The 18,875-nt window shown below is 43.1% G+C and overlaps 1 protein-coding gene across 2 annotated transcripts in view; it reads right to left on the bottom strand.

Annotated features, from left to right (window-relative positions):
* Positions 1–15,844, bottom strand: part of LOC147433649 (enoyl-CoA delta isomerase 1, peroxisomal-like) — a 60,729-nt gene extending 44,885 nt beyond the window's left edge. Inside the window, exons 1-5 of one of the 2 annotated variants that reach the window (XM_086490310.1) lie at positions 15,592–15,844; positions 15,448–15,493; positions 15,334–15,378; positions 15,145–15,207; positions 14,979–15,052 (exon numbers count right to left, since the gene is read on the bottom strand). In XM_086490310.1, coding sequence (XP_086346436.1) covers positions 14,979–15,052; positions 15,145–15,207; positions 15,334–15,378; positions 15,448–15,493; positions 15,592–15,674 — 311 coding nt within the window. In that variant the 5' untranslated portion in view covers positions 15,675–15,844. The remainder of the gene's footprint in view (positions 1–14,978; positions 15,053–15,144; positions 15,208–15,333; positions 15,379–15,447; positions 15,494–15,591) is intronic. The other variant, XM_086490309.1, reaches the window with a different exon arrangement.
* Between the last annotated feature and the right edge of the window lie 3,031 nt (positions 15,845–18,875).

Below are 18,875 nucleotides of genomic sequence, written 5' to 3'. Positions count from 1 at the left end.
GGGGAGCTTTCCATTAAAGTTGTGATCACCTGCACCCAATACTCACACACTGTAGCACACTTAACAAGTCAAATCAGCCCCCTCTATTGAAATGGGCGGCCCCCCTTGCTGATGGCAGATGCATCTAGAGCCTCCATGTGTCCAGTTGGCCTCTTTTGAATTAATCTCCTAGTACCCACCAACCTATAAGTGTGGCAAGGGGCCTAAATGACTTTGAACTGAGCTTAGACACCCTTTTACTGCTCGAATTCTTGTGCAAATTGGCCCAACCAACTCGTAATGACCTGCCCTTCCAGACTGCGGGTGAAACTCTTGGCCGTCGGCCGTTTCACAGTGGCCATACAATGTCCGGCCATTTGCAACTTCAAAAAGAGGGTCCCAAAAATTAAACAAAAATCATCGAAAAGAAACCAACAACTCAAGTTAGCAATTGCCACGTCCTCGTGACAATTTGCCCTTGGTGGAGTTTTTCTACAATAACACGGTTCATACGTCTATGAGGAAGGCACCATTTGAGATGATCCAGGGTGTCAAGAAGGTTCCACCTATTCTGAGCACCAAAGATAAGATTTTTTGAAGTAGATCGGTTTACACAGCATCTGAACACTGCTTTTGCCAAGGTACGGGAGACTCTAGCAAAGTCTCAAGCATGGCATAAGACGGCAGCAGACGAGCATCGACGTGACTTGCAGCTGAAGGAAGACGATTGGGCGCTACTACCGTTCAAGAAGGCACGCCTACGGAAACGGAAGGGTTGGGAGAGGCTTTTTCCAAAGCTAAGTATGTAATACTATGGAGACCTTTCCAGATCACGAAAAGATCGATGTTGTATCCATCAGACTGAAGTTAACAGATACTTAAAAAGATTCACGACGCATTTCATAAGAGTCTATTGAGACCTTTCAAAGGTGAAGTACCAGTGGGGACAGGGAGCCAAAAAAGCAACCCGAAGTGGAAACGAGAAAGGAGGTTCTCATTCCACAATAGGTTCTGGCTCACAAGGAAAGGAAAGTGAAAGGTAACTTGACACGTCGGTATTTAGTCAAGTTCAAGAACTATCCGGCTTTGGATGCCAAGTGAATGGAGGAGGAGGACCTAGCACATACTCATTAGATTTTAGAGCTTTACCTTGAATCTTTTGGTTTAGCACCAACAATTGCAAGAGTTACCGATAAATCAACAGGTTGAATTTGGTGTAGTGCAGACTGCACAAGAGGGGAGTTACTCCGCTCCTTTGTCATAGGTTACCTAGATGAAATAAAGTCATCGATTTCTTTTGAGATTTCAAGGATACTGAGGGGCTGGCAATATTCTGCTTAATGACTTTATGTAAAGAAGTACTTTGAAATGGGAATCCTAAAATGAATATGTTACATGTGCTCTCTCATGTATGTATTGTTTGAGTGTATGTTTGAAAGATGAAATGACTGCAGCATTTCTATCTTGTTCACCTGAGGGGTGATGTGGACATGATAGTCACGAGATTTAGTAGATCAAGACATCCGTGAAAAGATAAGTGCGTTCTAGATGTGATTGCTGAATAAGTTACAATGATCATGATTCTCACTAAGATCTCGACCGGGATACTAATGTGAATATGATGTGAATGTTCAGTGACTATCGTCTTCATGCAACTCAGGAAATTGTGCAAGTCGGAAAAATGTGCAACTATACGCACATGTGAGTTTCTGACAATAATTCACTATTTTGTGACCCATTTGACGGATAGACTAGACCGACCTGTTCCTCTAACTGTAACGATGTTGTAGCAATCACTAACCTTAGTTGTTGGTTTCTTCCCTTATTTTTTCTTTGAGTTTTGGGACCCTCTTTTTGAAGTCACAAATGACCGGACATTGTCTAGTAGCGTGAAACGGTTGATGGCCGAGAGTTTCACCCACAATCGGCAAAGGCAGGTCGCCACAAGATGGTCGGACCAGTTGGCACTGAAATCTAAGCAATAAAAGGGTTTCTAGGCTCAGTTCAAAGTCATTTAGGCCCCTCGCTATATGTTATAAGTCGGTGAGTACTAAGAATTTAACTCAAAAGAGGCAAAGTGGACACTTTGCGGCTCAAAGCTGATTTGCCAAGTCTGCATGAAGTGGGGGCGACAATTTTGAGAGTGGAGGCTGATTTTCGTTTCTAAGTGACTACAATGTGTGTGTGAGTAGTGGGTGCAGGTGATCACAGCTTTAAAGGACAGCTTGCCTTCTCCCTTGCTCTATGTAACACGATGATTCCGCTCTCGTGCACCTCTCTTCCCCTTTAAATACAGAATCGTAATGCCTAGCTCAAGGGCTTTCCATCTGTATGTATAGTTGTGTGGGTTCATGCGAGTATGCCGAGGCAAGAGCCTCTTGTCCAGGTACCGCAGCTAATTGCTAATCCCCCACAGGTACAGGTGAATTTGAAGAGATTCCACGCGAGAAATCTTGTCCAATTCAAATGGCAAGTAGCCCTACAGGTGCGGAAGTACGAGGGCTTGCTACGGATGCGACCGGCACGCGAAACAGAGCCCAAAACAGTGAATTACAGCCTGCTGTGTATTTTTGCAGGTTTAGGGTTTTGACCCTAATTGATCCCTAATACCCCCAGGACCATGGGGAAGTGATGGGATCATTGTACAGGTGATCTGGTGCATTTTCAGGGCAAAAAACAGAGATATCAACGTGATGCAGATTCTCGCCAGGTTTGGGAAAGTGTCCGTATGCACCGGAAAAGTCACCTTTGGCATGGGGATTTTGTAACAGACTTGGACACTCCAAGTCAAGAATCAACCGCGACAGCACCAAATAACCACTTCAAAACAATTCACAGATCACAATAGATTTGCACTGGCCCGGCGGAGTTCCGTGCCTAGAGATATTGGCCCCAAAGACTGGCGCCCCTTTCGGTATTTCTTTTTATATTAATCAATCATCAAAGTACAAGAGAGCGGTTAGGGTTTCACTCTCAGACTCTGCGTCCAGATGCTCTGAGAAGTGAGGCCCTCACCACTAATTTAAAGGTTACAAGGGATGCCCAAAAGCAAAGCCCCAAAAGCTTTTAAAATCAAAAGCATCAGTTCTCTCTCTCTCTTAGAGAGTCTTTTCTCTTTTTTTTATAAAAAAAAGCAAAAGCAAAATTCGCGTCGCTCATCATTTTCCAAAAAATATAAATTTTTTTTATTTTATTTTTTAATAATCCGCCTCCACGATTTCCAAAAATTAGGGTTTTTGGCAGAAATTAGGGTTTGCAAGAATTTTAGGGTTTCTGGCAGAAATTAGGGTTTCTGTTGTCCGCCACGTCATCACTTTGGACATACCCCCCTCTTGAAAGCATTGTAATCGACTGCGATTACGCCTGCAAAACCGACAAAAGCCATAAACCGTCTTAGCAGACACTGACTGTTAGTACCTACGTACTAGGAACGCACATCTAGCACATGTACAAAATCGACAGTCACATCACACGACATCATAGGACATCACAGGACATCACATGACATTCAACATTCATTCGGATCTTAGACCATGATTTATCGGCAATGTAGCTAGCAATCACATCTAGGTCCAATCGAGACCTCATCGATGTCCGATTGACTAACCCCTATTGCAACCATGTCTATTCGAGATCAATCAGACCAAAATGCTGCAGTCATTTCGTCTATCAGTTCCTGCACTCACAAGAAGTCAAGAACAAATCAGTATCATAATCACGAATTCCATTTCATAAAGTCATCTAGCAGAATACTGTCAGCTCTCAGTATCCCTGAAGCTCAAAGAGACATCAGTGACTTTAGTATCAAAATCGAGGCATCTGTTGACAAAGGAGTGGAGTGACTCCCCTCTTGTGCATCCCACTGCACCAGATCTCCGGCCAAGCTGAATTCTGGGTTCCGTTTGGAGTAGACTATGCTAAACCAAAACATCGAGGTAAAGTTTCACAATCCGAGGAGTATCTGCTAGGTCCTCCTCCTCCATCCACTTCGCATCAAATGCAGGAAAGTTCTTGAACTTAACCAAGAACCGCCTTCGGACTTTACCTTTCTTCGCATCATTTTGTGCCAAAATCTGTTCAGGAACAAGGATCTCCTCGTTTTCTTCCACTTCGGGTTGCTCATCAGGCTCCCCATCATCAGGCACATCACCCTTAACAGGGTTCAAGAGACTCACATGCAATGCATTATGAATCCTCCAAGTATCTGGCAGTTCCAATCGGAAGGAGACATCATTTATCTTGTCAGTAATCTGGAAAGGTCCGTAGTATCACATACTAAGCTTTGGAAAAAGCCTCTTCTTTCCCTTTTTCTTTCTTAGGCGTGCCTTCTCAAAAGTAAGAGCACCCAATCATCCTCCTTCAGTTTCCAGTCGCGACGATGGCGATCCGCTGCCTTTTTCTGTCGTTCTTGAGACTTCTGCAAAGTCTCGCGAACCTTGGCAAAAGCCGTATCCAAGTCTCGCGAATATTCATCCACTTCAAATTTCTAATCTTTCGTGCTCAAGAAGGATGGAACCTTCGCAGCAGTTTCAACAATCTCTCATGGCGTCTTCCCCGTCGAAGAGTGTATCGTGTTATTGTAGGCAAATTCCACCAAAGGTAAGTTCTTTTCCCATTGAGTCTGCTGATCCGAGATACAAGACTTCAATAAATCTAAAATCACTGAATTGGCAATCTCAAATTGCCCGTCAGTCTGCAAGTGGAACGATGACAAGAACTGCAACCGCGTGCCAATGTTCTCCCAAATTGCCTTCCAAAACAAACTCATAAATCTGGGGTCTCTATCGGAGACAATCGTCTCAGGCGTGCCATGTAATCAGAAAATCATCGTGATCATTCTGTATTCTCGGGAGATCAAAAAAAATGAAATCCATTTCAATATTTTCCCAGGGGCGGGTGGGTATGGGTAAAGGCTGTAACAATCCCTGTGCCTTATGCCTGTCAAACTTGACCTTCTGGCATACCAAGCAACTGCGCACAAACTCTTCCACATCCTTCTTCAGTCTCCGCCAAAAGAAATCTCTCTCTACCCCTTTCATGGTGGTAGCAATGCCGCGGTGACCCGTAAAAGGTGGACACTGGCAATCAGTCATAACGTTTTCCCTCAACGGCTGTGTAACGCACAACATAGTCTTTTTCATCAAGTAGCCTTCCCGAAGGGAGTATCCAGCTACTGTCTCCCCATCCCGTATCCGTGTGAAAATATCTGCAAAATCTGTATCTGTGGCATACTGATCGACCATATCCTCGAAGCTCCTATGATGTATCGCGGAAATAGCTAGAACCAACGGTTTTCGAGACAAAGCATCTGCCACCACATTCTTCTGTCCCTCCACATGGACAATCTGGAAGTGGAACTGTGACAAGATGTTCACCCACCGCATCTGCTTTTCCGAAAGCTGCGTCTGTGACAGGAAGTAGCGCAAACTCTGATGGTCTGTAAAGACAGTAAAATCCGCTCCGAGTAGGTAATGCCGCCACTGAGTAAGAGCGTGGATAACCGCCAAAAGCTCTTTCCCATAGATCTGTGCTGTCATCTCCGGCCTAGAGAACAAACGGCTCTCGTAAGCTATGACATGGCCTTCTTGCATCAAGACCGTACCCAGACTACGACCACAAGCATCACAAAATACTTCAAATGACTTCTGCAAGTCCGGCAAAGTCAAATCTGGTCCTGTAGTGAATTTCTCTTTCAATGTCTGAAAGGCAGTCACCTCGGTGGGTCCCCACGAAAAAGGTACTCCTTTCTGTGTCAAGGTATGCAAAGAGGAAGCAACCTCTGCAAACTTTCGTATGAACCGCCTGTAGTACGAACACAGTCCCAAGAAGCTTCTAACTTCATGGACATTCCTCAAATCGGGCCAATCACGGATAGTCTCTATCTTGGCCGGGTTCATTTGCACTCCTGCTGTTGACACAATGTGTCCCAAAAAATGTATCTCTGGTAGGAAAAATTCACTTTTCTTAGCATTAATCACTAATGTGTGATCTCGTAATGCCTAAAAGACTTGAAGCAGATGATCTCTGTGTTCTACCCCATTCTTGGAGAAAACAATGATGTCGTCAAAGAAAGTGCCAACAAATAGCCTGTACTCTCGAAAAATCCTATGCATCATCCGGTTAAATGTCGCAGGAGCATTGGTTAAGCCAAAAGGCATCACCAAAAACTCAAATAACCCAAAAGTCGTCCGAAAAGCTGTCTTGTAGACATCTCCTGGCGCTATCCTGATCTGATGATATCCACTCTTCAAGTCAATCCTGCTAAAGCACGAGGATCCCTGTAACCTGTCGAGTATATCATCGATCCTAGGAATCGGAAATCTGTTCTTGATGGTGATTTCGTTGAGAGTGCTATAATCGATGCACATTCTCCAAGATCCGTCTTTCTTCAAAACCAACAACACTGGAGAGCAATACGGTGAAGTACTAGGCTGGACAAGACCCTTTTCCAAGAGGCCTTTCACTGAGTTCATAATCTTTTCATTCTGTACTCAGCTCACACGATAAGGTGGCCGATTCGGTGGCGTGCTTCCAGATTTCAGATCAATGGTATGATCTTCAGGCCCTCTCAAAAGCAATCGGCATGAGCGTGGAGAAAAAAAAATCTTGGCATTCTTTTCTTCAAGTCAAAACATTTTCAACTTTTATCCATCGTTCAGTTCTCCCAAAAGAATGAGTAAGAAAACTGAAGTTCTTCAAGTACAATCTCTAAGCCCTTCATTTATCAAAGTCGCTTTCTCGGCCCGGTAGTCAACCACGGCGTAGTTCTTGTGGTACCAAGGGATCCCGAGTAGAACGTCACTCGCGTGCCCTGAACACCCCTGTCATTGCAAACGAAGTTTGCCAATGCTCGGTGTAATGGCAACATCCCATCCGGGTGCCAGTCGAACTAACTCCGCCTGTAGCGTCAATTTGTCGGGCGTAGTTCCAAATCGAGCCGCCAATTCCAAGTGAAAAGAAGTTGGCCTTGGCTCCTTCAAAAGAGCTTCCTAATCCTTCACTTTGCCCCAAAAGCGGCAAAGTTTGTACTTTCATTCATTAGACTCGGTGCAGGTCCCATGCCATGTGGTACCAGTTCTGCTTTTCTATCTGCCTTTTCTGCCACATTCCTCAGCTGCTCTCGAACTCTCAGACCTGTCGTCGTATCAGGGCACTTCGTGGAAATATGTCCATGTTCCCCGCATCCAAAGCACTTCCCCTCTCTCATGAAGCGAGCTCTCTCCTCAGGAGTAAGCTTGGGTTGTGCATCCTTTTTCTCTGGGTTGCTCTTTTTCATTCTACTTTCATTCCCAGAAGTCTGTTCGGCTCGTTGTGTCATGGCCTTATCTGTGGGGTAGGTCAAACTGCCATAGTGAATGGCAAAGCCCCGCTTCGCATGACTCATCAACTCCTGAATAGAAGCTGACTTCTGTTCCAAGCAGTGATTTCGGATCTCTGTAGGTAGACCCAAGGTAAACCGCTCAATCTGTTCTCTGAACGAGATCTTCTTGAATGAAGAGGCGGGTAGAAAAGAGATCCAGAATCTTTCACAATAAGAATTCACTGTATCGCTCTTGGTCATCCGGAGATGGTTCCAAGCAGCTCGTATATCTCGCTCAAACTCTTGAGTCCACCAAGAAGAAATAAAAAGCCTCTTGAATTTCAGCCATGTAACTGGCACAGTCTTGCTTAATAGAAGCGTGGACCACCAAGTACGAGCATTCCCCTTAAAGTAAGAGGCAGCTCTCCGAATCTTGGAGTGCTCTGAATAGCGTCCTCCCGCGAAAGCGATGTCAAACTGCTGTGTAAAAGACAAAGCCTTCGAAGCATCTGAGTATCCTGAAAAGTATCAAACTTGATCGAGTGGCCACCTTCCTTAAACTCTCGGACTTTCTTGCTTTTATCTTCGAGAAAGTCATACAGGTTGGCTTTGTAAACAAATTCTTCTTGTTCGCATAAAACTTTCCGTCATCGGAATCTGAGCTGTCTGTAGACGAGTCCTCAGTAGAACTGTCAGTCTCTGGGTGAGATGTAGCCTTCTTTGCCTTTTTCTTGCCCTTTCCGAAGCTTTGTGTCTTGCTTCGCTTTTTCCTTTTTCTGTCTTCTTCGCTCTAATCCGAGGAGCTAGAAGAACTGTCAGAAGAAGAAGAAGAAGAACTGGGTACTCCTTCGCTTCTTCCGTTTCTTTGCCTTGTCAAATGTCAACCGACGACCCAAATATCCCGGGAAGTCAGTGCCTTTCTTCTGCTTTTTGCCGTGCTTTTTGTCTTTCTTTTGCACGTCGAAAAGCTAAGCAATCCGTGCATCAACCACGTTCTCCAGTTCCTGCTCCGTATATTTTCTTGGAGGCAGAAGGTTTCTTGAGAGCGGATTTCGGGAGTGGTGTTGTGGTTCTCTGCCACTCCATCTGTACCTCTTCCAAAGAGGTCTGGTTCATATATTTTGCCATCTTCGGGTCCTTGGCAAAATTGAGCATCATCTTTGTTGCATCGCTGATCAATTGACGACGCTCCATCTCTCTTTGCTCCGCCTGAGTAGGCCGAGGCGGGCCATACTCTCTGTCTGAATCTTCGTTGTGATCCCAGCCCGCATCTCCAGATGCAGAGGGAGTCGACTGATCATTGCCTGAAGCCATAGGTGCCGCGGAAAAAAAATTCGGGGATCGGATTTCCCGTAGAAGAGAAATCGGCCGTGCTCTGATACCACTGTAACAGACTTGGACACTCCAAGTCAAGAATCAACCGCGACAGCACCAAATAACCACTTCAAAACAATTCACAGATCACAATAGATTTGCACTGGCCCGGCGGAGTTCCGTGCCTAGAGATATTGGCCCCAAAGACTGGCGCCCCTTTCGGTATTTCTTTTTATATTAATCAATCATCAAAGTACAAGAGAGCGGTTAGGGTTTCACTCTCAGACTCTGCGTCCAGATGCTCTGAGAAGTGAGGCCCTCACCACTAATTTAAAGGTTACAAGGGATGCCCAAAAGCAGAGCCCCAAAAGCTTTTAAAATCAAAAGCATCAGTTCTCTCTCTCTCTTAGAGAGTCTTTTCTCTTTTTTTTATAAAAAAAGCAAAAGCAAAATTCGCGTCGCTCATCATTTTCCAAAAAAAAAAAAATTTAATAATCCGCCTCCGCGATTTCCGAAAATTAGGGTTTTTGGCAGAAATTAGGGTTTGCAGGAATTTTAGGGTTTCTGGCAGAAATTAGGGTTTCTGTTGTCCGCCACGTCATCACTTTGTGACAGATTTTGTCTGTCAAGCCTCCTACTACGGTTATGCTGTCGAAATCGAGCTAGACTAGGCCATTTTCAGCTCAGTAAAAGCGGGACAGCTCGTCCCAAGTTTTATAAGAATAAAGAAATACCGAAAGGGGCACCACTCTTTGCGGCCTAGGTGTCACTGTCCGCTTGGGAGCGCTCTAGCTACCAAGCCGTGTGTTGTTTCGAAATGTTAAATTCCAGTTGCAGGCTTATTAAGAATACCTTCCCAATCATTACTGTACTTTGTAGTGAGATCATGATATATTTTATCCTGCTCTTTTTTTAAATCCTCATCAAACAAACTCTCACGAGAAAGCTGGTCCACCCTTGTGTTATATTCCTTGGTCATTTGCACCTATCACAAGAAGTAAATAATATACAGTCCATGAAAAATTGCATGGCATCCATCATGAAAGAGATAGAATTGCATGGCATTCAATACGAAAGAGATAGAAAGCGTTGCAGTTACATCATAGAAAAGTCGTGCAAGATATTTATGTGTTAGTGGATACTAGGGTTCTTGCCCCTTAGAATAGCATTTTATGACATCATCTTTTGATCCATAGAGCTTTTAGGTAAACATCAAGATTGCCATCACAAATGTGAGACAAATTTACAACCTCATCCCGAATATGTGTAGCAACAAGAGGATGGGAATTCATACCAACAACACCCAAAAAAAGAACTTTGGTGAAGTTCCTTTGTGTCGTGAAGTTCTAGTAAAGACTCGGGTGAAAGCTAAAGTCTACCGCCCTACGGGCCGGTTTCCCTAACCTAGACCTACATGCTCATCGTGTCACATGCCCACCGAAGTGTAATAACATTTGTCAAAACACCTGTACAATCTATTTATGCAAGACGGTTCCAAAACTGGAGAACCTAATCTAATGGACTTGTCCGGACATGCAAGTCCTGTGAATAGACTCATAAAATTGCCGGTACTAATCCTCCTAGGATTCTAGACACTCCTATCTAGAGATATGTACAAATTGGCCCTTGAAGTCGATGAAGCATGTCCGTGTGGCACACAAAGCCGCACATGACAACGGGAGCACGCCCGATGCGTGATGGACTAGGAGTGGGAATGGCTAATAAGTCTACAGCAGGGACAAGGAACTTCTTTGAGTAAAAAAAACTGAGAGATTCTTTGGGTTCTTGGTTCTTCTTGGGTTTTGGGTTCTTTCCTCGAGTTCATGAAGCCAAAGCACGTCCAAAGCTTTAATACTAATGTCAGGTGTAGCGAAAAAGTTTAAAGATTTTAGCTCAGATCTAGTACTCCACACAAACACAAGGTTACTTTAGTCCACTTGAGAGAACTAAATTGAACACAACGAAGAGAGAGAAAAGAGAGACGACACCGCATGTCGGGTCCCAACCACCCTCAAGGGCCCCTTGCTCTGTTCCCAGAGCAAGTACTTGCTTTAATTACTTGCAAAAAGCTGATACACTGGCTAAATGCTGAATACTAAGTGCTCCATGCTGATGATCTACAAAAATGCTAGATAATGATGTCGATACAAAAACGCCAGGACTGACCTGGTGCAAAAACGCTATCTGATCCGGTGCAAAAACATTGGTTGATCCGATGCAAAAACGTTGGCAACCTAGTGCAAAAACGCTACCTGATCTGGTGCAAAAACATTGGCTGATCTGATCTACGGCTAATCTACTAATGCTGAAGGTGCTGGCAATGGAAATGTTGTGGATGCTAAGGGAAAGCGCTAGGGTACTAAACTTATGATCTTTTGATGGGGACAAAGGGGTTGCTTATATAGGTTCTTTAGCGATTTTCCCTACCTAGTTTTTATAAATGTCATGTCAAAGTCACTTATTAATAAATAAGTTAAATGATTGTTCATATGCATATATGATTAGGTGACTAGAGTATGCAGCTATGACCTGCCTAATCATGCATGTCCTTCTAGAGGCTCACAAAATGCCAAGCTAGATCCTAAGCTAACTAAGATTGTCGCTAAACTATAGCAATAGCTTGTCCACATGGCTCTAGTGCAATGCGCACGTGACAAATATATTCAGTGGTTGGCACATCACAATGCAACACAAATGCTTATAGGTGCATGTTACAAGACATAAAAACAATCAGCACCGATGATGAACACTCCTCCCATACAAAAGGTCTTAGGCATGAAGATATTCAACGACTACCTCATCACTCCCCTCGCAAATAACCTAAAAAGGTCCGGGCCATGAGATATCGATGACTGATACAACCAAACGCTCCCCAGACCGCAACCAGTCTCGCTTGGAGGCTACAAGTACAATTAAACGCTCCGCAGACCACCAGTCTGCGTCTTCACACGTTTCTAGCTTACAACTAAACGTTTAGACCACCAGTTTGCGTAGTTCAAAGGTTTTACAACTAATAGGAACACTCCTCTCACGAAAGCTCAAGCGAAGATATTTAGACATTATTGAAAGCAACATCAAAACCAAGCAATCTCAAATTGGCACCAAAACGAATTCAAAACAAATCATTTCTATTTAACAATTTCTCAAACGGTATTGTCAAACAAGCTTCAAGGAGTATCTTAATACAAATCAAACTTAAAATCATTCCGGGTTGGTTTCTGTCAATCAAACTTTAAGGACGACTAGCATGTAGTTCTTGCAAAGTGATGGTGTGATTCCGAATCTCGATGGTCGCATCTTTTTTGTCGTGCCAAGGCATGCCCAAAAGAGCGTCACAGTTGCCTAATTGCATGATGTGAAAATCCGCTTTGCCATGGTACCCTTGGATGGTGATCGAAAGAGCACCAATGAGGGGTACAACTTTTTGAGTTTGCCCTATAGCTCAGCTTCAAGTTCTCCGGCGAGTTGATCGTACTCAAAATCCATCTATTTCAGGAGTTTTAAATGGATGAAATTCTCAATGGCTCCTGGGTTGAAGAACTTAAGTGCCTTGAAGCCATTGAACATTCCATATTACAACTTTTTGAGTTTGCCCTGTGGCTCGGCTTCAAGTTCTCCGGCGAGTTGCTCGTACTCAAAATCCATCTATTTCGGGAGTTTTGGATGGATGAAATTCTCAGTGGCTCCTGGGTTGAAGAAGTTAAGTGCCTTGAAGCCATTGAACTTTCCATAGGCTCTGCATAATTCATTGGAACCTTTAAGAGCGATGCCATAAATCTTGAGAACACACCACAATTTTGGCTCTCTTTGCAAGTGGTGGTTCTGAAGGCATATCCCCTTTGATAGGACAGTTATTGTAAGTGTGTCCCGTCTGGAAACATTCGAAGCATCGTCCTTCTTGGAGTCAAACAAGCCAATTGAGTCGAGTTGTCACGAGAATCCTAGAAATTTGTTCGTTGTGGTCAAGGATTCTGAGTGTTGGTCGGTTGCTCTTCTGTAACAAACTTCAATTTTCCCTTCACAAGTTTGTAACCAAGCAGCATGGTACATCAGTTCTTGCATAGTAGATTTATCAAAATGATTAGTTTGTGCTAGCCAATACCCCTCTAGTGGCTAGTAGGGGAACGTCATAGTTGATTGGGACCCCGTTGTAGTGTCTCTCTCTCTTCTCTATTTCTCCCTAAGCTAACATGTATTCATCTCTCTGTATGTCTTCTCCGTATGAGTTAAGGAACACTTTGTTAAAAAATTAATGAATCAAAGAACCGGAATTATGCAACCGGTGTTGTGTTAGTGTGATTACTAATTCCACGTTTAGCATTTGTTTTCCTTTAACACGAGTAAAGTGGAGAGTGCTCAAATCCTGACTCGTGTTACGCTATTTTTAGAGTTTTAAGTTTGGCAAATTCCATATCTTTTGAAGCCTAAAAACTAGAATTCTAGGTCTCCCAAGTTCCATACAAAAAAATTTGAAGCCAGAAAAGAGTGCCTTAAATCATGGTCCAAAATCACGTAGGGCCCATCTCCCTTTTTCCCCTTCTAAGCTTCTAAACAACGTACTAAGCATGCCAACATACCTAATCCATAAGACTCTTCTAGAAACAAGGGAAGGGAAGCTCCAAGAGTTCAAATGCACTCGAAGCTGAAATGCATAACGATCCTTACGGGTGTGATCCTCCATAAATGAGCAATTTTGAGACACCAAATCAAAAGATCCTGAAAAGTCAAACAAATGAAGTGCTTTCTTGGAATGTACAGGGGCTATCCAGCAAGCCCACATCAAATTCGGAAAGGAATTTCTGACATCAGCAAGAGGAGGAGGCACTTCATATAACTTGCCTCACTGGAGGCTGCCTCCTTGCAAGATCAAGAGCACCAGGATCAAATGGTTAAGCTGAGATCTCAGCTCAGGAGCGAGGAGACTCCAGCCATTCAATATGCTATTTCCCACTCTTGTGTGGTGGCCCCTAGCTCCTCTACCTCCCAATCTAGAGGGCCAACAGCAGTCTGCTCTCAGAATACACAAAATGGGGATCAAATGTTGGACCAAAATTTGGAATATCAATGAAGGTAGATGGTATTCAGACCATGAGCTTCTAGTAGTATGTCCACTCCAACCTTGGGAGCTCACGTTTACGGTTTGTCCTCTCGAGGATCATTTTTTAGTGAAGATCTAAAATGGAAGCTCAACATCTCAAGCTCGGTTTCCTACAAAGCTTTTGAGTGGAGAGGGGGATTTCTCCTCAAAAACTCCAATACCCGTGTCTTGACCCAATCCTCTGCATGTCAGGGGGCAGGGCCTCTCGATGTAAAGGAAACAGTGGTACTTCAAGTTCAAGATGATTTGGTCAAAGGCATTTTATCCAACGTAATCCGTACTACTATGGCTCATCACGCACAAAGCTGTGTTCAGCAGAAAGGATCCTACAGTATGGACAGTCCAACAGAGATGTTGCAGATGTTCTAGAGAAGCAAAAAGCCTCCCTCATCTGTTTCTGAATTGTCGAAGGTCCACTCGCATCCCTAAGTCCGCTCATAAAAGTTCTAGGGTTTATTCCTAATTGGAAGCAAATCCTCTTGGAAGATTCGTCCAGATTCTGTCCCTTTACTAGAATAAAGCTCGCAGTGAATTTCTTTGGATTATTTGGAAACAGAGGAATCATTTTTCCTTGAGAGCAAGCTTAGCAGACTCCTAGTCTGAGGCTACTGTTTGCTAATTTTTATTTGCAGGTAAGAAACCTAGAGTACACCCAGCTCAAGATCTACCAACCTAGGATTGCTGTGCTTATAGGGACCTACAACAGGGGTTGCCAAGATCAAAAAGCAGCAAGAAGTTCCGGTTAATGGCTCTTAGAAGGTACTGTCTAATTGGATCGAGGATGTTGCCAATGACATCAATTGCTTGCTCGTGAAATGATGAAAGCAAACGTGTCCATGAACTCCCTCCAAGCTCAAGCCCTAATTGCAGTTCTTGTTGTGTGGTTTTGTATAGGAAGGGAAAGTGTTTTAATCAACCTGCCACTAGCCCTGTTTGTGCCAGTTTGTATCCCAACTGCTCGCTCTAATAATAGTCTTTGTAACCTCATCTCCAACTATTTCTCTGGTTGTAACAGTTCCCCTATTCATCTCAACTCCTTTAAGAGTAGCACTGTAGCTATTCTAATTCAATTCCAAAGAGCTTATGGATTTTATTTTTTTTGGGGGGGGGGGGGGGGTTAAAGCTCCTCTACCAAAGTCCGTTGTAAGCTAAAGTTTATGTCCTCCAGACAACAATACTCATGTTGTCTATTACTTCCATGCATGCAACGCAGCACTACATGTAGAACTCTGTCAAGAATTCACACCCATAATGCTTTGCATTCAAGAACAAGAATAACAGAATTACCAAACAGCAGCAATTGTAGGGATAGGGAAGCACAGAATTCGATGAAGGAGTTTCTGAAAGACAACAATTAAGAGCTGCAAGAGAAAAAATGGGTCAATTGTCAACGACTAACACAAAAATAATACCACTGGATTGGCAATCGAGCTTCTCGATAAATAGTTCTCACCGTAGCTTTGTCTGGATTTGCACGAAGAAACTCGAAGTCTAGCCCATTAGAATAAAACTTTCCCTGCATGATTTTAACAGAAGTACTATGAGCATATTGAATCACAAGTCACCTTCTAAATCATACAGGAAACACAAAAATAGGCATACTTCTCATTGCATTTATGATCACAAATGTCCGGTGGCATACCTCATTAGTTGTAACAAGAGCAGAAATGCTTGTGTCATTCTCCACCTACAGAGAATTGATTATTCAAGTTAGTAGCAAGGAGTAAAGAGTTCAGTGCGAGCAGTAGATAAGCACCTGATCCAAGGCCTTGTCAATTTCAGCTATACTATCTGGGTTTAGCCTGCAGCGGCAAAGAACCAAATAATGACCCAGCTCTCTCTCTCTCTCTCTCTCTCTCTCTCTCTCTCTCTCTCTCACACACACACACACACACGGTACCTGTGCTCATCGTCGCCTGCAAGAACCAGTTGAGCCAAGCATCGATCGCCCTTCACGGGAATCTTCTTAAGTGCAACGACCATACTTGCAGCAGCTGAAACAAAGGTACCATGCTCCGGAGCACGATAATGTCAACCCTGTGGGCCTGTGGGTTGCCCCTCTTGCGCGATTACGTCACAGCTGACTGATAGTACTGATGATCGATAAGGTGAAACATTACCCACGTGCTTTTGAAGGATCAAGCCTCCCTCAGCACTATCTAAGAGCCTGGTCGCACCATGGGCTAGGGTAGAGGATCCAGTAGGGGGACAAGTAACTTGGGGAGCTTCAATCTCTCTCCTCTGAGCTCAATTTTTTGCGTTGAGTAGCTCATTTTAATCACCTTTTCACAAGCTTTTAGGAGAATTAATTTGGGGTTGGTCGGGTTTGAGAGTCGATAGTTGTGGCACGATTTTCAAAATCACGTGTATCACAAATCGGCATGAATAAGAACGCCAACCAGGGCAAAAGAGGTAAAATGTACCCACGGAGACTTGAGCCCACGCGTTGGCCAATGGCATGACGTTAATTCAAATCAGCTAGCCGTTCAGCTCCTCTTTTTTGTGCTTCTTTTGGTCATCAAGTGTAATATAAAGGCTTTATTTGTCCTTTTTCTTGGGGTCATGCCACAACTGGCCCCTCAATAGGGTGGCCCCTCTACCCTATTGGGGCTTCCAAAGAAATAGGGAAGAATTATCCCCGCCCCTTGGTCGCACCAGTGCCAAGGCTTTATGGTAGAAAATAAATGTTTGAACGCCACCGACTGGCTGCATTTGACTCCCACACAAACAATAAAAACTAATGCTGGCGATTTACCACAACCGTCAGCTTTCATCCCATGCAATGCGCTACTATCACATCCATCACCTGCAGTAGCAACTCACATCCATCATCTACAATAGCTATAGTGCTATTGTCGCATCCATCATCTGTAGCACTAATGAAACTGGATCTCAGACACTACTGTCACAAAAAAATGCTCACTCGCGCCATATCTTGCTGGACCACAAGCCTAATCAACTGCCCCAACTTGAAGACAAGTAGACACCCATTCGCACAACACCATTAGCAATCACCAAATGTTCTTGAAGACCTTTCAATTGCAATGTCGTCCCCAGGAGGCTATGGATTGCAGGATATGTAATCACCTGGTATGTGCTACTTTTAAAATGCTTCGATTTCATGAAAGTAAAATTGGAAGTGTTAGATATTGTTTTATTTTCATTCAAAGCACGGTGTTTTGTTGAGTGTACCCATCTTGCTGTACAGAATCACTGCTTCTTTGCATGCCCCAAGTTACCTTCAATATTGTGCCGTGAACATAGGGATACAATACGGCTCCCTTGCGCAACACCATTTGTGCAACCATCTATGACACCAGAAGAGGACAGCCACTCACACGTGATGTTTGACATCCCTTCCATTGCATCAATATTCCTAACTGCCTGCAATGCCTTTGCGTGCTCTAGTGTGAAGCGCGCGCACGCACATATCATTACACGATAAATTTTTTAACCTTGCCCACATGCAGGTATTTGCATCGAATAAGAAACCACTAATTTGGAGGGGGAAACATCCACCAATACAGGATTTCTTTTCATGAGAAAAAACTATGAATGCGGAAAAACATTCCCACTGTTGTAGAAACCCTGTTTTAATGCCTCTTTGCATATCCAATTTTGGAGACAAAAATTGTGAACATGCTCAATTATACAACGGTCCACCATGGCCCATCTATGTAGAGGATTGCATAAAGAGCTGAAATAATTTGTGCATTTCCTGTAAAAGCAAAAACCAGACATGAGTACCTTGCACATTTTATACTCAGTAGATTGCACAATTTGTATTTATAACAACTAAAATTTGATTATTTTACATTTTCATTTTGTATTGTTTGCTGGAGTCATTTTCAAATCTTGGAACGTGATTTTTAGTCATTTTTTGGTGTCATTTCCTAATCCTGAAACGGTCATTTAAAACCAAATACTAGAAGTCAATACCATGCACATTTTATACTTAGTAGATTTTACATTTTGTATTCTTTACAATTGAAATTTGTTGGTCCAAATTGAACACTCCATGTGCAAAAATAGCCTCTCTTTAATCAAGACATCCTAATCCTACTTCTAATTAAAAGTGTCTTTAGATGGCCATGGCAATGAATTATGATTGAAAGGCTTTATGAAAAAGGTAGTGGGCATATTTTTGTGATACGCCACCAACAATCATTTTGGTCTATAGAAGAGTACATTTCAACATGCCCTTCCATATCAAGATTGTTAGATCTTGAGTAACAAAAAAAAAATGAAGATCAAGTTGGATACCATTGAGGTTGGGCTATAACAGGTTTGACTGTCTTGAAGATCTTTCCATTCAATCAAAGACTTCAAGGATAAGGTTGGTAGAAGGTCATTACTCAAAGGGTTCTACGATCATAGGTAGGAACTGAGCAAATTTAGGCTTGTCTGGACAAGGAGAAGAAATAACACAAGCATGGTTGTATTTGAGGAAGCTAATCTAGATTTCTTGCTCCCCACACAAACTAGCAATATTTTTAGATGATTGTGGCAATGAATGTGACACACATAAAGACCTCATAAATCATACAAGGAACAATAGGCCATATTAAACTATTGGTATGAAATTCTTAAAGATTGAGGCTTGAAAGTTGAATTATGAAGATTTTCATGGCATTAATTTTTAGGTGACCACAACAAAGCAAACAAAAATTTCATGGGAAATTGGCAAGCTTGGGTATGGTAGCAAAATTTTTGCGCTACACTTTGATACATTGATTGGATGAAAGCCTTTCCGGAAGACAAGCAACCATGAAAGTTTCCCTTCATTAGGCAATGTCCAATTTTCATCTTTGCTTCACACATGCATTTACAAATGAGTTGCATTGTCCAAAACAAGTTTGGCTTGAATATTCCATCCACCACGGTTGTTGTGTGTTACTAGGACTCATCACACATCTAGCTTTAGCTTGCTTTAGGCATATAGTCACCTTAGCATGAATCACACTTTTGCGTGCATAACTAAGCATCATTGTCATTTTGCTTCACATATGCATTTACAAATGAGCTACATTGTCCAAACCAGGTTTGGTTTAAATATTCCATCGACCACGATTATTGTGCATTATTAGGAGTCAACACGCAGTTGGTTATTGTGTCCACACAAATTATTGCTCCCGATAGCATTTGTTATGAAATTGTGGTGATGTGTCGCAATAGGTGTGGTGG

Source organism: Adiantum capillus-veneris, chromosome 19 (assembly GCF_014529385.1).
Source record: "Adiantum capillus-veneris isolate H3 chromosome 19, ASM1452938v2, whole genome shotgun sequence".
Lineage (NCBI taxonomy): Eukaryota > Viridiplantae > Streptophyta > Polypodiopsida > Polypodiales > Pteridaceae > Adiantum > Adiantum capillus-veneris.
Note: the sequence above shows the minus strand (reverse complement) of the source record. Positions and strands in the feature narration are given on the sequence as shown.